Genomic DNA, 24,833 nt, shown 5'->3' with positions numbered 1-24,833 from the left:
AGAAATTTTACATCGTATAAGACAATGATAAAAAACTTGATTTGGATTCTGATTCCAGTATTTAGTACTCACTAACTTAAAACAAATATATCAACTTTCAGCTTCTAGAGTAAATGCAAATAGATTGGTAATGACAAAAATGAAACCTGCACATCATTTATCACCCGTGGGTTTACATTTCTGTATGGTTTCCCCATTCTCTCTCCCTTTCCCAAGCCTCCACCAAGTTACCTGATTATGCCATTAGTCAACATATTCTACTACCTCTCCAAAAAAAATGCAACAAATCCATGCTGAATAACTATATTATTTAAGCTGCATTTTCATGCTAATACAATGTTGACATATTACATCTATTCCTAACTGTAGGAATTGGTGTTGAAGACAAAATCAGTGCTTACAAATATCTCGTGTTTGTCATATTGTGATTTGGAAAGTACAAGCGTCCATTTCATGCTTCCAGCAGATGGGGGATAAGTACAACTGATTTGGTAAGACTGTGGCTTGAAGAAGATATGAAATGCTTACCAAAGGATATTTTTATCAATTCCACAACATAGCCAAAGATGGAGGATAATGTAGTCAAAGAATAAGGAGCCAGTGCAGTGATCTTGATAAAAGTTTAGTTACAATGCTACATCTACTCCTGTTCTCTCAGTGTCGAACCTGACTCACAGAAAGCTCGTGCCAATGGATAACAATCTTTGTCAGAGTCTTAACTCTAACTATTGGTCCTTTCAACGGTTGGATGACTGAAGGGTTTAATCCCTTGTTGAATGTATTGCTTTACCTCCATATTAATATATAAATTTCCTTATTTATTAGAAGGATGCCATTCTGCCCATCAGGCCCATGACAATTGTTAGCAGAGCCACCCTATCACATTCCACTCTAGCCTTGCAACATACTTTTTTCTGCCATGTCCGTCAATTCCACTTTGATGTTGTTTGTCATTCATTACACTAAAGGGCTAATCTGCAGTATCCAGCACACCATTCAAATGAGCAGCTAGAAAGCATAGATTTAAGGTGAGAGGGGAAAGATTTAAAACGGTCTTGAGGGGCAAATTCTTCATACAACGGGTTGTATGTATGTGCAGTGAACTGCAAGAAAAAAAAGTGGTTCAGGCAGATACAATAATGACATTTAAAAAAGATTTGGATGGCTACATGAATAAGAAAGGTTTTGGAGGATAAGGACCTAACAGCGGCAAATGGGACAAGCCTAGATGGTCATCTTGGCCATCATGGACACATTGGGCTGAAGGGCCTGTTTCAATGCTGTGAGACTCTGTGATCCTATGGGAGGAACCCAGCACAGCCAGCAGAGACCTACCCAAGGCTAAAATTGAACAAGGGCTCCTGGAGGTGTGGGCTGATCGCACTGGCATGCAACTGTTGTGCAACCTACCATACTGTTACTGGATTTAATTTTGTTGATATCTTTAAAACAATAGGCAATGAATACCAGTTTAATGTTTACCATTATTAATGCACAGTATGACTTCATCCAGGTAATATAGATCTGCTGTCACAATGCAATACACATGGTATCAAATTGGTAGCTTCACACCTCTTGTGATTTTTTAAAAATTACCTGATATTTGCTGGAGTTCATTTCCCGAATATTAAAGTAATCCTCATCAGCAATGGCATTATCATCAAGGGAGTTCAAGCTGTATTTCAGAATATATTACATATCAGTTAGTTTTAGCAATGTAATAAATTTTACTATTTTACAGGAAGTTTTCTACTTCTGACTTCTACAGGAATGGGATTCCAAACCTTTTCCGGTCAAAGCACATGTCGTCATTAAAACAGCTGGTGCCTTCTCTAAGCTGAGTATTATTCCAAATTGGATTTGATCTGGAGGTAAAAAAAAATTAAAAGAACAGAAAAATATATAGACTGTTAATAAGGACTTTTGATTTGTTTTACCAATAATGAGACCATGTGACTTGGCTCATTAATACCTGCCAATTCCTCGTGCTTCTTTAGTTAAAAAGAATTGATCAAACTCAAATTTAAAATTAGGTATTTACAAAATGACAATTGCCATTGTAGAGAAAGTTCCAAATCACATGGGGGTGCAGAAGCAGGGAATGTGTACCTCAGTGGAGGGAGATGCGATATTGGGTTTTTCGGGAGATTATGTACTAAGTTCACATTGGCAGTTTGGAACTTTGTTCCTGTCGCAGGTTGTTTACTGGTTCAACCGTTAATAACTGCGATCATGTTCAGATGCCATTAATTTTTCAGCAAGATCTCTCTCAATGTCAAAACCAAGAAGATGATTATTGACCTCTGTAGGAGGAAGCTGGAGGTGCATGAGCCAGTTCTCTTCAGGGGATCAGAGGTGGAGAGGGTCAGTAACTTTAAATTCCTCAATGTTATCATTTCAGAGGATCGGTTCTGGATTCAGCACGTTTAAGTGCTGTTATGAAGAAAGCTCGGCAGCGCCTCTATCTTCTTAGAATTTTGTGAAGATTTGTAAGAATGGTAGGTGTGTAGGATGTACTGCCAGGGTAGTGTTGGCAAAGACAACTGAGGCTTTCAAGAGGCCCTTAGATGAATATATGAATGTGTTTGTTTAAGAGCCTCTTGAATGCCTCAATCATATTTGAGAATGGAGGGATTATGGAAATTATATAAGCAGAAAGGATTAGTGTAGTTACGTTCAATTAATAGTTTGATCAGTCCAGCACAACATCATGGGTCATGGAGTCTGTTATCTGCTCTACCATTCTATGTTCTATTTTTATAACATCTTAGAACATATTGTTCATAAAATGCATGAAATTAATAATTGACTTCACCCTTCTGTGGTATACATGTTTGTTCCAGGTACATCTAAAACCATGGGGTTCCTTCTCATGAAGGTCAACTCTGCCACACTCAGTGCTGAAGCAGCTTTCAATTTTCGTAGATACCTTGAGAAAAGATATAATGTTAAATATTTGCAAATACACTTCCTCAACTATCTTAAACTGTTCCTCAAAAGGTTACTGAAGACCCTTATAAAATTATTTTAATTCTGATGTTAGACTAAAGAAGTGTTTATATTACTTTTGTTAAAACTGCATGTTTTATCATTTTTAGCATATACAGTCAGTATGAGGTTTTTTATGCATGCAACAAATAGAAAATAGTCTATCTTGAGTAATTTTATTTTTCTACTGCAAATCAGTCTATAAATTGGAAGACCAAAAAGAGGAAATAAAATTCATATATATAGTTAATTTTGTGTCTGTGTCCCTCTTTGCAACCACCATGAACTGCTGCATAAAATAATTTAAAAGAGTGCTTGTAGGAGAAAAGAGAGACTTGGAAGAAATTGCACCTGCGGCAAATATCAGTTCAAGCACATTCGAAGCCCATTCAATGTGTTCTACCTTGCTGCAGGGAGATTTAACATAGATCTAATTAAAAGATTATGGTTTCATTTGTGGGGATCCAGAGTGATTCATCAATGTAGCCAATAAACAGACTGCCAACTAAAGACCAAAGGTGTCATTAGTGTGCAGAGTGCAGCAGGAGTCAGTGCTAGCATTGCTGCTTATAAATTACTTCAGTGATTTGGATTTGTGAATCCAATGCAAATCGTGCAACTGACAGTGAATAAGGTGGGTAATTTAGATCTGGTGCCACAATGCAATACACATGGCTTCAAATTGGCGGCTTTATATCGCCTGTGATTTCTATTTCCACTGAAGGTATTTGAACCTCAGTTTGACTGTACAATCCACTCAATGCCTTATTCAGATGGGCTTCCAAATTGACAATCATTGTACTTTTTGTGGAGATTGGAGTTAGGACATTGTTACTAGAGGTTTAGACCCCTCATTGCCAATGTAATCCAATAAAGATTGGTGCACAAAGCTGACTTCTTTCCCTCTCTTTGGCTCCAACCATATAGGAAACCATATATGTGGGTAAAGAAGAGCAATTGGGTGATAACAGAATCATATTCCAAGCTGACTTGACACAACAGCTCAGTGAGAGGTCAGAAATTTCAACATATTACAGCTGTGTTCCTTTTTCCGTTTAATTTAAAAAAAAAGGCTTTGTTGTTACAACATTCAATATTATAGTGTGAATACTTGAGTTTTCCATTTCAAATTTCACTCTTCTATGATAATTGTGACACAGTCATAAATACATAAAAAAAGAGGCAGGACTGGACTATTGGTTCTCTTAATTCTACAATTAGGGCCATCTCCTATCTTAATACTCTATTCCCATTCTCTCTCACGCTCCTTCTTTCATCTTGATAAAACCTTCATTAAAATGGAAAACACAACCATTACAAAGAGGAATAGGCTATTCATAGAATATTGCTGCACTTATGATATTTAAGCTATAATTTATCCACTAGTAACAACTAATGACACCCCCCTGCCATTCCACCAGTAGAGCAACTAACCTTTGTCTAATAAACACAGGGAGAAGTACAGCTAAAGCAATAGAGGTTATGTTGGCAGTAGCTAAGACAAAAATCACTCGATGCAGGTCTGCTTTGTTATCAGGTTTGAGATGAGATGAGAGAGAACTCTGGAATGAAAGAAAAAAATAATTGCTTAATTTGCTTAGCAGAACTAAAAGGATAGTCAATAATAATATCACAATGCATGAAATTGAGACCAGTTGATTCAACTTACCAGAGTTGTCAAACCTAGGTCAATAAGACTTGCAAGAGCAGAAATGTTTTTTTCTATCTCTCTGAAAATAAAGATACTTCTGTTATTTGCAAGAAAGTAAAATATATTCTGTTGATTTATATTACTTTTTGAAATTTAAGGAGACAACAAATAGTTGTGTCATAAATTTCAAATAAAATTATTAAAAGATATGATTGCATTATTTTTTCAGTCCCTTTATTTACCTTAGGAGTACAAGATTTTTAAACGACGTCATAGAGATTTCAAGTTAGTGATTCCATCGTCCATCTAAATATGTTTATACAACAGATATTCCTTAAAAGCATGAGAAGCTATTATCCCAGAACTTGTAAATACTCTTATTGAAGCATAAATATGCCATTTCCTTTTGTTCTTGTGTGAAGCAGTTTGATGGATATTCAAGAAGAAGACAAAAAGGTCCAAATCCTCAAGAATCCAGACTTCACTAACTTAAATATGTCCTTAGAAATTCCGAAAGTCTGGTAAATGAGGTTTGACACCGAAAGGAACTCTTCTTTTTTGACAGTGGAGAAAAGTAAGCAAATGTTCTTGGTGTTTTAATTATTACATAAAACACCCATTACCCATTCATTACCTCAGAACTGCTTTTAGCTTCTGCATGGTGACTGCTTTGTTTACCAAATAAGCTCAGGGGCTATTTGTCAAAATATGCTAACAGTTTATAAAGTGTTCTAACATGTCCTGTGGTTATTAATGTTACTATATAAATGCAGTTCATTTATTCTACCTTTTTATCTCATCACAAGAATGAATCATTCATTGTCTTTCTTATATTAAAAAAAAGTATCATCTTTATGTATTACTTCAGAGACAAAATAGTTATTGTGATTATTAATATATTTTTATTTTTTCTCAGCTCAAGCTGGTAAAACCTGAGATATGGGCATAGCCAAGCACACTCATTTTTCAATTGCTGGGAACTTTTGGACTATTCTAGTGGTGTTTAGTATTGTAGCTTTCTGAAGATTTACTTAAATATTACTGTGTATGCTTATTAGTTTAAAGCTAATGTGTAGTGACTTGGGATAATGCCAGTTGTACATATTACTATTGGGACAATGTATTCCCTGTTTGTGTTTCATAGTCTTTCAATTTCCTCTTTTAATTCAGCATATTTCTAGTATTTTACATTTATTGATTTCTGGGTTATGTGTGTTTGGAATGGTTATATTTATTAAGTAAGTTTTTCTTGCTTGTTTATCCTGTAATTTCATATTTCGACGGTTATTTCAATGGAAACCTGGAAAGATGCACTATTTACCAAGGAAGCGTGGGAAAAGAGCTGGGCTGTTGGTCAGATTGAAGCTGAGGGGCTTCAGGGTCCCTATGCCCAGCATCCTACTAGCTAATGTGCAAGCCATAGAGAACAAGGTGGATGATCTTAAAGGGAAACTCAGCTACTGCAGGGAGATGCAGAACTGCTGTGTATTCTGTTTCACCGAGACCTGGCTCTCCCCTGCCACCCCCAACTGTGCCATCTGACCGGAGGGATTTTCGATCCATCAGATGGACCACACGGCATCTTCGGGTAAGACGAGGGGAGGTGGTGTCTGCCTACTGATCAACACTGGTTGGTGCTCGGATACAGTGGCACTGACGAGCTCCTGCAGCCTGGACCTGGAACACCTGTCGGTGAAGTGTCGTCCCTACTGTCTGCCACAGGAATTCACCTCGGTCATACTGACAGCGGTCTACATTCCCCCCCCAGGTGGATGTGGAGTGTGCTCTGAACATACTGTATGCCAACATCAGTTAACTTGAGACCAGGTATCCGGAGACTTTGCTCATTACATCCGGGGACTTTAACCAGGCCAACCTCAGAAAGGCGCTGCCAAAGTTATACCAACATGTTTCCTGCCTCACTAGAGGCCTGAATATACTTGACCACTGCTACACAGCAGTCAAGGATGCCTACCGTTCCGTCCCACGACCTCACTTCGGAAAATCGGACCATCAGGCCGTACTCCTCCTCCCGGCTTACAAACAGAAACTGAAGCGGGAGGTCACAGTGTCAAAAGTAGTGTCGTGTTGGACGGAGGAAATGGATGGGCTCCTCCGTGACTGCTTTGAATCGGTGGACTGGTTAGTATTTAAAGACTCGGCAGCTAACCTCGATGAGTATGCCTCAGCTGTCACGGACTTTATTTGGAAATGCACGGAGGACTGTGTGTCTCGCAAGATGATCCGGGTATTCCCTAACCGGAAACCTTGGATGAATTATGAGGTCAAGTCCCTTTTAAAGGCTAGAGCTGTGGCTTTTATGTCTGGGCATATCAGTCGCTACACGGAATCCAGTCGTGAACTCTGGAAAGCCATTAAGGGTGCCAAGGGGCAATATCGAGCCAAGTTGGAAGCCCAGGCTAACCAAAGGGGTGCCAGTAGACTATGGCAGGGTCTAAGTGAGATCACTGGGCGCAAAGAAAAGGCTGGGAATATCAATAACTGTGGCGCTTCTCAGTTTGCTGATGACACAACAATTGTAGGCTGTATCTCGGGTAATGATGAGTTTGAGTACAGAGAAGAAATTAAGAACCTGGTGGCATGGTGCGAAGACAATAACCTATCCCTCAACGTCAGCAAGACGAAGGAATTGGTTGTTGACTTCAGAAGGAGTAGCGGACTGCACGACCCAATTTACATTGGTGGTGCGCAAGTGGAACAGGTCAAAAGCTTTAAGTTCCTTGGGGTCAATATCACAAATGACCTGACTTGGTCGAACCTAGCAGAGTTCACTGCCAAGAAGGCCCACCAGCACCTTTATTTCCTGAGAAAACTAAAGAAATTTGGCCTGTCCCCTAAAACCCTCACTAATTTTTATAGATGCACCATAGAAAGCATTCTTCTAGGGTGCATCACAACCTGGTATGGAAGTTGTCCTGTCCAAGACTGGAAGAAGCTGCAGAAGATCGCGAACACGGCACAGCACATCACACAAACCAATCTTCTGTCCTTGGACTCACTTTACACCGCACGCTGTCGGAGCAGTGCTGCCAAGATAATCAAGGACACGACCCACCCAGCCATCACACTTTTCATACCTCTTCCCTCCGGGAGAAGGTTCAGGAGCTTGAAGACTCGTACAGCCGGATTTGGGAACAGCTTCTTTCCAACTGTGATAAGACTGCTGAACGGATCCTGACCCGGATCTGGGCTGTACCCTCCAAATATCCGGACCTGCCTCTCGGTTTTTTTGCACTACCTTACTTCCCATTTTTCTATTTATGATTTATAATTTAAATTTTTAATATTTACTAATTTTAACTATTTTTAATATTTAATATTTGTAATCCAGGGAGTGTGAAGCGCAGAATCAAATATCGCTGTGATGATCGTACGTTCTAGTACCAATTGTTTGGTGACAATAAAGTATAAAGTATAAAGTATTATGAATTGTCCTATCAGTAATAAAGGATCAGATTTAATATAATTTATAGGACTTTGACTCTACAACTGGATCAGGCTTGTATCTATAGTAAAGCAGGGTGTCTTTTATGTGTTTGTATTCTAAAGCAAGAGTTTTGTGAATGATGTTTCGCACTTGATTTTACCTGTGTACATAGTCAGATTGAGTTAAACTGCCCCAGGATCCTGCAATGTGTTGGATTGTTTCAGGTTTCTTGGCATTTTCTGCATTTATCATCTTGAATTTGTTGGTCTTTTATTATGTGTTTTTGGTAAATTTTTGGTGTTAACCACCTGGTCCTGTACTGCCACAAGGAACCCCTCTGTTTTTGGTCTTCAACTCTGAGCCTGGCGGCCGACGCTTCCTTGTCAACATCTAGTCCTCTCAGGTCATGGGGATGTCTTCCATGGAGGATCATGTTGTTTTATTGGTTAACTTTTTCTTCTATAGTGATAATTTCTTCATTTTTCTGGGTTGTGTTTTCATTTAAGTTTAGTGGTGTGTGTTCCTTACCAGAATTGCATATGCTCACATGGAGTGCAAGTAGGTGGACCTGAGTCCATGGCCAGAACAGCCATGAACTGCTGGGCAGCATGATAGCGTAGATCGGAGGTATAGTAGCATAGAGAGCAGCAAAGTGGCATAGAAATTATTGATGCTATTACAGCACCAGTGCTCTGGGTTTAATTTCCACTGCTCTTTGTTAGGAATTTGTATGTTCACCCCTTAACCACATGGGCTTCCTTGCACGCTCTAGTTTCCTCCCACATTCCTGAGATGTACGGTTTAGTAGGTTAATTGGTCACATGGGTGTAGCTGGGTGCCTTGGGCTGGAAGATCCTGTTACTGTGCTGTATCTCTAAAGAAAAAATAATAAAAATAAAATAAATTATTGAATGTAGAGCATGCTCGATGAGCCAGATGGCCAACTCCTGTTCCTATTGATTTGCAGTGATGCAGTTTGAAAGCTCTATTACAATACTCACTTGTCAAGTAGATGGCTATTCATTTTGTGTTCTTCAAGTTACTAAATGCTTTATATTGCACCCTCTGTTCTTGTTATCAACTCTGTTTATAGGCTTTTAATTCTTCTATCAAATTATTTTATCTGTTCCCATGAGAATAAACTGACTACGTCCAGTTCATTCAAGTAACTAAAGACATTCACCCCTGAATTATTTTAGTAAATTTCTTCTGCACAGTTTCCAAAGTTTTTCCATCTTCCCCAACGAAGAGTGCATAGAACTGTGCACAAAACTTGCCAATACTGTGCCAATGTTTTTTAAAGGTGCCCTTACTTATATGCTCTGTGCCTCTGTGCATAAAGTCAAGGCTAGCAAGTGATTTTTGAACCATGTTCTCAATTTGTCCTGGCATTCTTAAGGAAGTATATACATAGTCCCCAGATCTGTCCGGTCATGTACCCCTTTTAGAATTGTTCCTTTTATTTATGATGCTTTTCAAGTTATTTCTACTGAAATGTAACTTTTTGCATTCATCATTTATTCTTATTTAGAGATATGTCATGGAATTGATTATGGGGAGCAAGGACATGGCAGACCAATTGAATAATTACTTTGGTTCTGTATTCACTAAGGAGGACATAAATAATTTTCCAGAAATAGTGGGGGACAGAGGGTCCAGTGAGATGGAGGAACTGAGCGTAATACGTGTTAGTAGGGAAGTGGTGTTAGGTAAATTGAAGGGATTGAAGGCAGATAAATCCCCAGGGCCAGATGGTCTGCATCCCAGGGTGCTTAAGGAAGTAGCCCAAGAAATAGTGGATGCATTAGTGATAATTTTTCAAAACTCGTTAGATTCTGGACTAGTTCCTGAGGATTGGAGGGTGGCTAATGTAACTCCACTTTTTAAAAAAGGAGGGAGAGAGAAACCGGGGAATTATAGACCGGTTAGCCTAACGTCGGTGGTGGGGAAACTGCTGGAGTCAGTTATCAAGGATGTGATAACAGCACATTTGGAAAGCGGTGAAATGATCGGACAAAGTCAGCATGGATTTGTGAAAGGAAAATCATGTCTGACGAATCTCATAGAATTTTTTGAGAATGTAACTAGTAGAGTGGATAGGGGAGAACCAGTGGATGTGGTATATTTGGATTTTCAGAAGGCTTTTGACAAGATCCCACACAGGAGATTAGTGTGCAAACTTAAAGCACACAGTATTGGGGGTAAGGTATTGGTGTGGGTGGAGAATTGGATAGCAGACAGGAAGCAAAGAGTGGGAATAAACAGGACCTTTTCAGAATGGCAGGCGGTGACTAGTGGGGTACCGCAAGGCTCAGTGCTGGGACCCCAGTTGTTTACAATATATATTAATGACTTGGATGAGGGAATTAAATGCAGCATCTCCAAGTTTGCGGATGACACGAAGCTGGGTGGCAGTGTTAGCTGTGAGGAGGATGCTAAGAGGATGCAGGGTAACTTGGATAGGTTGGGTGAGTGGGCAAATTCATGGCAGATGCAATTTAATGTGGATAAATGTGAAGTTGTCCACTTTGGTGGCAAAAATAGGAAAACAGATTATTATCTGAATGGTGGCCGATTAGGAAAAGGGGAGGTGCAATGAGACCTGGGTGTCATTATACACCAGTCATTGAAAGTGGGCATGCAGGTATAGCAGGCGGTGAAAAAGGCGAATGGTATGCTGGCATTTATAGCGAGAGGATTTGAGTACAGGAGCAGGGAGGTACTACTGCAGTTGTACAAGGCCTTGGTGAGACCACACCTGGAGTATTGTGTGCAGTTTTGGTCCCCTAATCTGAGGAAAGACATCCTTGCCATAGAGGGAGTACAAAGAAGGTTCACCAGATTGATTCCTGGGATGGCAGGACTTTCATATGAAGAAAGACTGGATGAACTGGGCTTGTACTCGTTGGAATTTAGAAGATTGAGGGGGGATCTGATTGAAACGTATAAGATCCTAAAGGGATTGGACAGGCTAGATGCAGGAAGATTGTTCCCGGTGTTGGGGAAGTCCAGAACGAGGGGCCACAGTTTGAGGATAGAGGGGAAGCCTTTTAGGACCGAGATTAGGAAAAACTTCTTCACACAGAGAGTGGTGAATCTGTGGAATTCTCTGCCACAGGAAACAGTTGAGGCCAGTTCATTGGCTATATTTAAGAGGGAGTTAGATATGGCCCTTGTGGCTACGGGGGTCAGGGGGTATGGAGGGAAGGCTGGGGCGGGGTTCTGAGTTGGATGATCAGCCATGATCATAATAAATGGCGGTGCAGGCTCGAAGGGCCGAATGGCCTACTCCTGCACCTATTTTCTATGTTTCTATGAAATTCAATTAATATTTGAAGGTTACTATTTTGCTGGTCAAGGTAGATACTAGTGGTTAGCACAACACTTTAAAGTATCAGTGATCCAGTTTCAATTCCTCGCGTTGTTTGTAAGGAGTTGTATGTTCTCTCTGTGACCACGTGGGTTTCCTTTGGGTGCACTAGTTTCCTTCCATATTCCAAAGGTACACCAGTTGGGAGGTTAATTGGTTAATTGGCTGGCTGGTGATGCAATGGCATCTGCGCCGGACTCCGGAGCGAAGGCTCCTGAGTTCGAATCTAAGTCGGGCCACCCCCCCCCCCCCGCCCCCCCGAGCACGCTTTCCATCTGTGCCGGGTTGAGCGTCGAGCTAGCCACTCGGCCTCGTAAAAAAAAAAGAGTCTAGTCAGGAACGTTCATATCGTGGCCCGGTTAATCCGAAAGGAGACCAATCCTGACACCACGCACCAGACAAGAATGGCTGACTGTCTGGTGCGACATGCTAAAAAAAAAAATTGGTCATTGTAAATTGCCTCGTGATTCGGCTTGGGTTAAATCAGGGGTTGCTGGGCGTCAGGGCTCAGAGGGCTGGAAGGGCCTATTCTGCACTGAATCTCAATAAAATAGAAAGGGTGAAAGAACTTCAAGAGAAGTTTTCTGCTCACAATAAATTATTCCACAAAGGGGCATTTGTAGATGTGAACTTCCCACTATTCAGGACATTTACAGAGACAGGTGCAGAAAAAGAGACTGAAGGATCATTGGGGACCTGAGCCACCCCAACCACAACCTGTTTAGGCTGCTACCATCCAGGAAACGGTACCACAGTATTAAAGCCAGGACCAACAGACTCCGGGACAGCTTCTTTCAACAGGTCATCAGACTGATTAATTCACGCTGACACAATTGAATTTCTATGCTATATTGACTGTCCTGTTGTACATACCATTTATTACAAATTACTATAAATTGCAAATTGCACATTCAGACGGAGACATAATGCAAAGATTTTTACTTCTCATGTATGTGAAGGATGCAAGAAATAAAGTCAATTTATTTCATTGAAGACGACAGCCTCTTTCTGGACTGTAACTATCCTGATTCTGCATGCCAAGGGAATTCTGTCCTCAAGTTTTATTTTAATTTGTGATTGTGTTGACAGCGAATAATTGTTAGAACACAATTCATTTTTCTTTTGACAAATGGTTAATTCTTTCACTCAGCAGTTGGTTTAGGAAGTTAGCCTTAAAATGAATCCAGAGCATCATAAGCATTATTCAATCCCATATCAACACTGGGGAGTGAATCCAGATGATACCTGAGGACCTACACACGGGAATAAAGGTTTCAGCTGAGTCCTTGGCACACATTTGTTTGGTAACATTAATATTCTTGTGAATCAGAACTGGTGGGTCAACATGAGAAAGATTGAGAACGTCCAGTTCCCTAATATTCATCTCCTTTAACCAGTTTGACATTGTAGAATACATGTGCTTATATAGCACCTCAGTTCATGATAACTATTGCTACTAATTGTGTTCACTGGCATTTGATCTGTAATCCTCTTACCCCTATCTATCCTTGTTTGGCTTTAGAACCTCCCCAGAATATCAAGGTAGACAGAATCTCAAAAAAAAATGCAGACTTCTAGATAAATTTAAAAGGTCACACTGGAAGAAGACAATTCCAGATTTCAAGACAAATGTAAAAGCAGCTTTGACTGTTTCACAGCCCAAGCTTTATTGATTGCTGACAGATTCCCTGTAAACACGTGGAAGGAAACAAAAAAAATCAGTTCAGTATTACAAAGGAAATATTACTCAATTCAACTCTGCAAATATCATGCTAACTGTACACTTCATTATGACAGCTTTTTGTTTTAAGATCTGAACCAGTTCCCCCACAGTACTTTAATGAACTTCATCGCAGCCATGACAAACCACAGAGCATTAAATTTTTAATGCGGCACTGTAAAGTGCTGTAGAACAGATGGTGGAGTGCCTCAGTTTTCAAGGAGAAAATGACCTAGAGTTAAAACAATATAACGACAATATCTTTTGACACCCAGCAGTTCAGACTGCACCTGAATCAATGCATTCCAAAGATATATGGGCTAGTAGGTTCATTGGCTTTACAGGTGTAATTGGGTGGTGTGGGCTCATTGGGCCAGAAGGACCTGTCGCCATGCTGTATTTCTAAAAAAGTAAGTAAGTTGGTTATGCCAATTTTAACTGTGTCCTTGAAATGCCGGATGGGAAGACAGAAGCTACTGCAATTACTCCGAAAAGAACCAAGACAATTTTCAGTAAGAAACAAAAATCTCATACAAATCAGAGTGTATATATAATGGTCTCCATCTGGAACATGTGCTTTTAGTCAAGTGTTACTCCCATCTCCAACTATGTCACTCAGGCTGATTTCACTCACTGTTTTCCAAGACTCCATTCAACCAGCCTGATTAGTAAATGCTGTTTTTTTTAAAAAAAGAGTTTGATTATTGAGGAATCATAATCTCAAATTAGAAGCCATATCTTGTAACTTTTGCGAAGATCACTGTCCTTGAAAAGTTGGTGATGAGCTACCTTCTTCAAACCGCTTCAGGTCCTCCTGGAGGAGGTTTTTCTTACTAATTAGGCCTACTGGGATTGAGACTCAGCGGCAATGGCAATATAGTGTGCTTTCAAGTCCTGGTGGTGTGTGATTTGGAGGGAAACATGCATGTTGTTGTGGTTCTATTCACAGGAAAACCCCAGTGGAGATCACAGGTCAAAGGGATGCTGTCACAGTAGCCTGCGTGAGTAACTGGAGTGTGCTTTGTACATACTTCAGCCTCATTGTGTGCTGGTGGTGGAGAGAATGAATGTATGTTGAGGATGGTAATTAGGCTACTAATTGAGCTGCTTGCATTGTCCTGAACTGCGTTGATAATTGATTCAGAAAATCATGTCAATAGTATAATGATTGCAAAGATGTACATTTATTAAAATGACTGCCCGTCAATTGAAACAGAAACCTTATTTACTTTTCACCTAAAACAAAATACACTTTTAATATTGTCTTGATCCCTTTTGAGTCAAAGAGTCCCCAGCTGCAACCAAAGTAAGACTTAATTTTTTCTAATTGATTTCATGGCTGAGATTTAGATTTGTGCCTGACCAATCGCAGGCCTAAAGGGAATTTATGGACCCAAAGCTTCTGCTAACTAATCTCTCTGAAAGAGGTAATAAAAGCAATTCTAGTGATTAAATATAACACTTACCCTCTAATAACATCCGGATTGACAGCAGCTCCTTTTCTATCAATGAAATACACGTCCATAAATGTTCTTAAGAAAGAAAGACATAAATTTACACAGTGCCTTTCCTCACGGGTAAACATTGTTAAGTGTTGACAGGTTTTGAAGTACTTTTGAAGTTGATCACAACTATATAAGGCTTGAAGAACAGAAACCACCGGATATGCATCAAGTCCTACAAATATCAATATGATCATTGAACCTGATTTAGTGAGTTCAATACTGGTGAATTTTATTTTATTTGGGATGTTAAATTTTATTCTGGGTATATGTCGCTGTTCCTCAAAATAACATTATGGCATCTTTTATATCTAACAAAGAGAGCAAACAGAGCTTAACCTCTCAGCTAATCGACAGTATTCCCAACAAGACAGCATTCCATCAATACCATGCTGAAGTGTCCATAAGACCATAAGACAGAGGAACAGAATTAGGCCATTCAGCCCATCAAGTCTGCTCCACCACTTCATCATTGCTGATTTATTATCCCTTCCAATCCCATTTTCCCGCCTTCACTCTGTAACCTTTGATGCCCTGATTACTCAAGAACTTATCATTTTTTTAGGCATCCGTTAGTCTTGTGAGACCATGGATCTGTGCCTGGAAAGTCTTCACTCTCCAGGGTGCAGGCCTGGGCAAGGTTATATGGAAGACCGGCAGTTGTCCATGCTAGAAGTCTCCCCTCTCCATGACACCGATGTTGTCCAAGGGAAGGGCAAGGGCCGATACAGTTTGGCACCAGTGTCGTTACAGAGCACTGTGTGGTTAAGTGCCTTGCTCAAGGACACAACACGCTACCTCGGCTGGGGCTCGAACTCATGACCTTCAGGTTGCTTGTCGAATGCCTTAAACACTTGGCCACCTATCAATTTCCACTTTAAATATACTTAGTGACTTGGTATCCACAGACATCCGTAGCAATGAATTCCACAGATTCACCACCTTCCAGCTAAAGAAAGTTTTCCTCATCTCTGTTCTAAATGGACATCCTTCAAATCTGATGCTGTGTCCTCTGTTGCTAGACTTGCCCATTATAGGAAATATCTTCTCCTCATCCTCTATATCTAGGCCTTCAATATTCAATCGATTCCAATGAGATCCCCCCTCATTCTTCTAAACTCCAGTAAGTACAATCCCAGAGCCATCAAGTGCTCCTCTTATGTTAACCTTTTCATTCTCAAAATCATTCCCATGAACCTCCTCTGGACCCTCTCCAATACCAGCACATTTTTTTCTTAGATAAGAGGCCCTAAACTGCTCAAAATATCCCAGATGCAGTCTGGCCAATGCCTTATAAAACCTCAGCATTATATCTTTGCTCTTATATTCTAGTCACCTCAGAATGAATGTTAACGTTGCATTTGCCTTCTTTATCAACAGCTCAACCTGCAAGTTAACCTATAGGGAATGCTGCACAAGGACTCCTAAGTCCCTTTACATCTCTGATTTTTGAATTTTCTCCCCATTTAGAAAATAATCTACTTATTCTTCCTCCCATACACTTCTCTGTACTATATTCTATCTGCCACATTTTTGCCCATCTCCCAATCTGTTTCAGTCCTCCTGCAGACTCCCTGCTTCCTCAACACTACCTCCCCCTCCACCTACAGTACTGTGCAAAAGTCTTAGACACACATATATAGCTAGGGTGCCTAAGACGTTTGCACAGTACTGTATCTGTCAACGTGGACCGGAGAGCAATCTTGTAAATCTGGCTGGAGCACAAGATGTTGGAAATGGTGAGGATGGAGCGTTGCAGGACGGGTGTGGGACAGGTGGCTGAGAAGTGGGACAGGTAGCAAAGAAGGAGTGCCAGGGCGGGGATGGCATGAGTGCAGACACAACCGGCCCTGAAACACCAGGCAGGGCCATTTAATTGCAACCAATTGGTTTATTGATCATTACAGAATGTCTCTCTGGTGCTTCCTGCACCCTTACCTCTCTCTTCTCCTTTTCCCAATCACGATTCCCCTCTCCCTGCCACTTTCCCACTCTTAGTACACAGCAGAGACTGATATTGGAATCAGGTTTATCATCACTCACATATGTCATGAAAATTTTTTTTTTTGCAGCAGCAGTACAGTGTAATACAAAATTACGACAGTACTGTGCAGAAGTCTTAGGCACCCTAGCTATATACAGTATATGTGCCTAAAACTTTGCACCATCTGCAAACTTGGCCATAAAGCCATGAATTCTGTCATCCAAATCACTGACGTAAAAACGTGTAGAGAAGCAGTCCAAATACCGACCTCTTCAAGGCACAGAAGTAGGTGTCTTGTAAGTAAGCAGAAATTCTAGTCACCAGAAGTAACCAGAGCAGGTGTTCTTTATAAACATGAGAAAGCCTGCGGATGCTGGAAATCCAAAGCAACACACACAAAATGCTGGAGGATCTCATTAGGTCAGGCAGCATCTATGGAAATGAATAAACAGTTCAACATTTCGGGCTGAGTCAAGCAATCTTCTATCCATGCTAGCATCATCCCTTTAATAGTATGGGTTATTTTCTTGCTAAGCAGCCTCACGTGCAACACCTTGTCAAAGACCGTCTGAAAATACAAGTAAACCACATCCACTGACTCTCCTTTGTCTATCCTGCCTGTTCTTTCCTCAAAGAATTCCAATAAATTTGTCGGGCAATATTTCCCCTTAAGGAAACTATGCTGACTTTGGCATATTTTACCATGTGCCTCAAAGTGTCCCAAAACCTCATCCTTAATAATGAACTCCAACGTCTCCTCAACCATTGAAGTCAGGCGAACTGCCTGTCCTTTCAATACAATGTGCATCCTTGCAACTATGATCTTCTTTCAGCCACGACTCAGCGATGCCCACAACATCATGCCTGCCAATTTCTAACTGCGCTACAAGACCATCTACTTTATTCTGTATACTGCGTGCATTCAAATTTAACACCTTCAGTCCTGTATTCATCATCCTTTTCAATTTGCCTCCATGTTGCACACCAGCTCATCCCATTGACTGCAATTTTGCCCTATCTTCTACCTGTCCTTCCTGACAGTCTCACTAGACTCTGTATACCATCTGCCCCATCTTCAGCCCTATCACTCCACAAAGGTATTGCTCCCACCCCCACCCCTCAGGTCCAGGTGTAACCAAACCTTTTTGTACATCTCTCTCCAGAAGAGATCTCAATGATCCAGAAATCGGAAACCTTGCCCCCTGCACCAGATCCTCAACCACTTATTCCTCTGTACTATCATCCTATGCTTGCCAAGACAAGCATGTGGCAATATCTTGGAAGTCCTGCTCTTCAGCCTCTTTCCAATCTCCCTATACTCACTAAGTAGGACCTCTTCCCCCTTTTTTAAACCCAAGTCATTGATGCCAATATGCACCACGACCTTTTGGGAATGTTCTGCATCCATTCTGAGACAACCTTGACCCTAGCACCTGGGAGGCAACTCACCATGCTGGTATCTTTTTTTCACTGTCACAGGATCTCCTGTCCATTCTCCTAATTATCAACTCTCCTATCACTATTGCACTACCTGACTTTACCCTTCAGAGCCATTCACAATGCCACAGGCCTGGCTGGTGCTGCTGTGCCCTGATAGGTCATTCTGTACCCAGCAGTATCCAAAGGGTACTTGTTGCTGAGGGGAATGGCAACAAGCACTAACTGCTTGCTCCCCTTACTTGTCCTGGTGGTCACCCATCTACTATCTGAAGTTTGCACTCTGGGTGTGACAACCTCAGTAAATGTTACATCTATGAGGTTTTCAGCCCCTTGGATGAGTATGAGTACATCCAGCTCCAGCCCCAGTTCCTTGACCTTGTCAGTCAGGAGCTGAAGTTGAGTGCACTTCCTACAGATCTAGTCATCAGGGAGACCGTTGGGTACCCTGCAATCCCACATCTTATAGGAGAAGCATTCTGCTGCCTTAACTACCATCCTGCTTACACTTGCTATACCTTTGACTCTCACTTAAGCTTAAGTTCTACAATTAAGTAACTAACTCCAAAAGAATGAGCACCTTTACCCTACGCCTGCTCTCGCTAAAGCCCGTTGAGCCAAAGCCTGGCCACTCTAACACTAACCCACTTCCACAATGACCACTCCACTTACATCTCCTTTCTTTTTGTTGGCTCTTATCACTCCCAAGAAGACTTATTGTTTTTAAATGGCCTATGCCCTGCAAGATGTTGCTCTACCTCTCTCACTGCTTCAAGTAATGAGTCACTCCCGGAATGTCAACCCAGATTACACAAGCAGGTGTCATGGGAGTTGAACCCCAAATCCTCTGAACCAGACACATCTTCTAACCGCTGCACCACAGCCGAAACAGCTCAAGGTAAATAAAGGTTATGTTATCAAAAATGATGAGGGACCCAGGACACCTGTCCACCTGCACTGACACAAAGCAGATATACTGATGTCCGCTTAATAAAATAAACTTCTCCCTTCTGTTAAAATTTGAAGAATAAAGGTTGTCATATCTCTCAAAAAGCAGGAAGTATGTTTCAGCTTACTAGAATTTTAAGCATGAGAGATAATCTTGCAGTATATTTGATAATACTGTAACATGACTCATGAAAATCTTCACTAACCTGAAAATTGCTAGGATTAGTTATCACTCCGTGAATCGTGCCTTGCCTGAAGCACATAATATGCCAATCAATGAGCATGCAGTAACTTCAATGTGACACCAAAAAAAATCCCTGAAACTGATCCAGACCCATTTTTGTATAATTAATGTAAAGTAAACATACTGCAATCTAGCCATGATAATGTAATTTTATTCTGCTGTGGCTTGCAGGGAAGATGAAAATGACTTCCATGTCACATTAGATGGTTAGATGATGTTCCTCTATTAAAAATGACTTGGGCAATGAGGCTATAGCATTACAAATGGGCTGCTCATGAAGTGTGACAATATAGCTGGGATAAATAGTCAGGCTAACTATAACAAGAAGTAACATAAGCTGGGCACATGAAGGATAAGGACACAGGGGCTGGAGTTAGAAACATAGAAAACCTTCAGGCCCTTTAGCACAAAGCTGCGCCGAACATGTCCTTACCTTAGAAATTACCTAGGGTTACCCATAGCCCTCTATTTTTCTAAGCTCCATGTACTTATCCAGGAGTCTTTTAAAAGACCCTATTGTAACCGCCTCCACCACCGTTGCTGGCAGCCCATTCTACACACTCACCACTCTCTGCGTAAAAAACGTAGCCCTGACATCTCCTCTGTACCTACTTCCAAGCACCTTAAAACTGTGCCCTCTCGTACTAGCCATTTCAGCCCTGGGAAAAAGCCTCTGACTATCCACACGATCAATGCTTCTCATCATCTTGTACACCTCTATCAGGTCAGCTCTCATCCTCCGTCGCTCCATCGTTAATGAATACCATCTCAAAGAAGGGAAAAATAAATCTGCCTTGGGTTATCATAGAAACATATGTCATAGAATGAGGAAGGTCACTCCATTAGGTGCATGATTGGAGATATTTTGATGATTTCCACTTCCTAGTTCTATAGAAACGTGAGAAATTCTGTCACTAGGAGCTCAGTCTAATAGTTCGCGTAATGATGTCAGTTCGACATTAAGAGTGGAGGCAGATAGGCAGATTAACAGGGGGAATAAAGAGTCCAGTCTGGGGGGGCAGAATAGAAAGGTCAGTCTGAAAACAATGGTAGAGAGGTCAGTCATAGATGGGAGTGAGCAGGCCAGTCTGAGTGCTGGAATGAGGTGGTCATTCGAATCGGAGGAATGGTGTAGCTAGTCTGGCAGTGAAAATGGTGAGATTGGTTTGAAACCGGGAGTTGAGAGATCAGTCCATCAGTGGGTGTGGAAAGGGCAGCTTCATTGCTGCAGATATTAGCCATACACCAGAAGGGAGATCAGTTCATCATTCAAATGGAGACACCAGTCCAATTATCCAAGTGGTTGGACCAGCCAAGTGGTCAGAGTAGAGGGACCAGCCCAATGGCCAGTGGAGGGAAGGAACCAGACCAATGGCCAGAGTGAAGGGTCCAGACCAAGGTCAGAGAGGGAAGGTCAGTCTAGCAGTGTCTAGGTGGGGACTGAGATGAGCTGAACGTAACGCCATCTACAACGTTGCTCACTCTCGGGGTTTCTGCTGATCCTGATCAGGTGAGGATCGGATTATTTGCCGTTGATGATTATCAATTTCTGATAAGCTATGTTGATCTCCTGCTTGTACCTGCCAGCAATGTGCTTCTTGTGCAAAGCTCCAGACCGCCTGATCTCTGCCAAATTCTCTAACAAAGAGCAAGCAAGCATTCCAGAGAGTCTATGGGCTCTATTTCTGGTACTGTTCTTGGTCAAGCGTTTAAAGTACTTTGCATCTCCTGTGGCAATGCATGTTCACGTAATTAAACAGATATGATTAAAATGGAGGAGATAAAATAGGAGGCCACTACTTATGCTCAGAAGGAAATTTCACAAATGTTTTAGTGGCATAGACAAAGAGCTGCAGTATGTGGATTGAAAAAAACTTGACTAACATAAGAATGAACATTTAAGGAAGGACTTCAAATTAGAATCAGATTTTTTATCACTGACATACAGTACTGTGCAAAAGTCTTGGGCATATATATAGCTAGTGTGCCTAAGACTTTTGCACAGTACTATAGTAATTTCATGGATTTCACTGCACTGCTGCCACAAAAAGAACACATTTCATCACATATGTGAGTGATGATACGCTTCATTCTGATATGGTCTCTATTATGTGAATGGCGCAGGGAGAGGGGAATCACGGTTGGGAAATGGGGAAGGGAGAGGGGCAGGAGCAGGAAGCACCCGAGAGACTTTCTGTAATGATCAGTAAACTAATTGTTTGGAATCAAATTATCTTGTCTGCTGTCTCAGGGCTGAATGCATCTGCACCTGGCCACCCCCGACCCCTGGCACTCCTCTGCCACCTGTCCCACACCCCTCCCACGGCACTCCATCCTCGCTATTCCCAACATCCTTTACTCCCACCATAGTTACAAACTCGCTCTCCATTCCACCTTGACAAATACAGTACTGTGCACCCTAGTTATAGATATGTGCCTCCTAAGACCTCTGCACAGTGGTGTATGTCATGAAATATTTCACTGAGTAACGAGATTAACACGTAATTTGTGTTAACATTTCTGTTGACTTACGTTTGTCATGTTCATAATATACTGAGCTGGTGCTGAAAATTGTTAACTTGCGTGGCATTTATGCCCTATGTATGTGGGACACAGGTACTAAGCCCTCTCCTTTACCCTCTGTATACCCATGACTGTGTCACCACCCACGACTCCAATCTGCCAATTAAATTTGCTGATGGCACTACACTGATTGTACTAATCTCTAATAATAATGAGGCTGCCTACAGAGAAAAATCATCACCCTGACGCAGTGGTATCAAGAAAACAATCTCTCCCTCAATGTCACAAGAACAGGAGGAATGGAGACAGGCTAGCCCCTATTGACATCAATAGATCTGGGATTGAGGGTGAACAGCTTTAAGTTCCTCGGCATAAACATCACTGAGGATCTCACCTGGTCTGTACATACTGGTTGTGTGGTGAAAAAGGCATGACAGCGCCTCTTTCACCTCAGATGGTTGTAGAGGTTTGGTATGGGTCCCTATATCCTAAGAACTTTCTATAGGGCCACAACTGAGAGCATCCTGACTGGCTGCATCACTGCCTGGTATGGGAACGGTACTTCCCTCAATCGCAGGACTTTGCAGAGAGTGGTGAGGACAGCCCAGCGCATCTGCAGATGTGAACTTCCCACTATTCAAGGCATTTACAAAGACTGGTGTGTAAAAAGGGCCAGAAGGATCACTGGGGACCCAAGTCGCCCTGAGCACAAACTGTTCCAGCTGCTACCATCCGGGAAACGGTACTGCAGCATAAAAGCCAGGACCACCAGGCTCCAGGACAGTATCTTCCACCAGGCCATTAGACTGCTTAATTCATGCTGATGCAACTGTATAATTGTACATAATATTTATTCTAAATTACTATAAATTGCACATTGCACATTTAGACGGAGATGTAAAGATTTTTACTCCTCATGTATATGAAGGACGTAAGTAATAAAGTCAATTCAATTCAATTCAATTCAATACTACTGTATAAACTTGAACCTACCATGCTTAATGTGGGCAAATAGGATTAGTGCAGATTAGTAAAAGAGGTCAGCATAGACATGATGGGCCAAAAGGTCAATTTCTGTGCAGTACAACTCTAAGATACTACGACTCCGATTCTAACCACCATCACTAGTTGACAAGTTAACTAGAAATGTGATTAAAATGTCACTGCATCTGGGTCCCTTTTCTTTCTAGACTAGCAAGGCAATGATATAAATGAAATGGAAGCAAGTAAATTGCTCTTCCTTTGCTTTTATTTTGTTACATATTCCCCTGTTTCCAGGACAATGCTGCCTGCGTAGTCTGGGTACAGCAGCAAAACATCTGCTTACTGCAGGAAGATACAGGGAAGAGGGGCATGATCCAGTATCAGAGGTTATATGGAGGAAATTACAATGATGGTGACTGAATAAGTGTGCTGGTTAAATTTGTGTGTCTTTTTACTGTCTATTTAATTTTTGGGATGTTAGGAGTTAACAAGATTGGGAAAGGAGATATGAGTCTGATGGTGGTTCTGGTGAGTCTTCTACATAAAACTCTACCGCTCTTCTGGTGATTATACCACAGTGATACCAGGGAGGAATTCCCAGGATTTCAACCCAATGGCATAGAAAGATGAGTGATATATTTCCAAGTCAGGATGAGTTGTGACCCGAAAGGAAACCTGCAGACAGTATTATTCCCATCTGACTCTTCCTCTTGTCCTTTTTGTTGGTTGGGGTGTGGGTTTGGGAGATATTGTTAGCCTATCAGGTTTACCCTAATCTCCAGTAACGGCTAAGTAATCTCCGGGACACTGTTGCAATCAACTAAAGATAGAAGTCATAGACTCATGGAAGATTGTACTTGTCTTTTAAATTTATTTTCTCCAATTAATTACAAAATAGCACAAACCGTACATTGGGTATATTTAAAGTATAGGTTCTTGATTAGTCAGGGCATCAAAGGCTATTGGGGAGAAGGCAGTAGAATGGGATTGAGGGGGTAATAAATCAGCACGATGGAATAGCGGAGACGACTCGATGGGCTGAATGGCTTAATTCTGCTCCTATGTCTCACTGTCAACAATGGAGAAAATGGCAGTTTGAATAATAGTCAATATCCAGTCAATTAGGCAATAAAGAATTGAATTGCCCTCCCAACTTGTTTGGGTTCTAACTGGTGTTATCAAATGGAATGAACCCAAAAGGCTTCTGTGTTTACTCGGTGGGACCATGAGCAGACACAGGATTACTGGGAGGCAATTGTTGCTACACCGTGCTAGGGAAATGATTGTTAAGAGACTCCGTAGGTGTGGACAACCTTAGTTTACATAAAGCATATCGTACAGTAGAAGGGTGTGGGGCTGATGGAGGGAGTGGGGGAAGATGTTTAATATGTTAGGATGATACAGTTTTTCACATGACCGCTATCATTATGCGTAAGCTGCTAGCAGCCTTCTACAGCAGGCAAGGGAAAGAACAAAGCTATACTTTTTGTTATTGGCGATACGAAACCCATTATATGGGATGCTGCCAATTTTTATCTAGGTGGGGCTTGCACTGATCTAGTGCTATATCAGGGAACTCTGTGGGAATTCTAAATGCTCATTCATATGGAACATATGTTGCTGAGCCCTCTTCAGGTTAGCATCAGAGAAACCTACAGCAGAGATACGTGTACTGTATTGTCTTTTCAGGAGGAAAATGGACCACATCTCATAGTGTATTGCTTCCATTTTTCGGGAGCTATCTGGGAGTTGGACAAAGGAATGCTGGCTTCATTAATCCACAAAAGTTCTCAGTTTTTATACCTTCCCCCAATTCTGTGTAAGGAATTCAGCCTGACATGGCATCAATGCAGCATTTGACAGGATACTGGTACTGTTTCATATTTAGATTGTCAAGCACAATAAATATTTAAACTCTACACATTTTGAATTAATTCAGAACTATGTAGCAGAGAGTTCCTCAGTATGATCGATGTTTCTGCAGAAACAGGACGGCAGAAGCCCTCAGGAAATTCCTGGCGCCAAAGTCTAAAG

At 41.3% G+C, this 24,833-nt stretch overlaps 1 protein-coding gene across 1 annotated transcript in view; it reads right to left on the bottom strand.

The window, feature by feature from the left end:
* LOC140197203 (cadherin-related family member 2-like) overlaps positions 1-24,833 on the bottom strand; it is a 140,962-nt gene that overhangs the window by 9,156 nt on the left and 106,973 nt on the right. The window contains exons 26-31 of the mRNA XM_072257126.1: positions 14,644-14,709; positions 4,658-4,718; positions 4,423-4,550; positions 2,816-2,929; positions 1,785-1,865; positions 1,597-1,675 (exon numbers count right to left, since the gene is read on the bottom strand). Coding sequence (XP_072113227.1) covers positions 1,597-1,675; positions 1,785-1,865; positions 2,816-2,929; positions 4,423-4,550; positions 4,658-4,718; positions 14,644-14,709 — 529 coding nt within the window. The remainder of the gene's footprint in view (positions 1-1,596; positions 1,676-1,784; positions 1,866-2,815; positions 2,930-4,422; positions 4,551-4,657; positions 4,719-14,643; positions 14,710-24,833) is intronic.

Source organism: Mobula birostris, chromosome 5, assembly GCF_030028105.1.
Source record: "Mobula birostris isolate sMobBir1 chromosome 5, sMobBir1.hap1, whole genome shotgun sequence".
In the NCBI taxonomy this organism is placed as follows: Eukaryota; Metazoa; Chordata; class Chondrichthyes; order Myliobatiformes; family Myliobatidae; genus Mobula; species Mobula birostris.
This window is presented reverse-complemented; position numbering and strand designations above follow the sequence as displayed.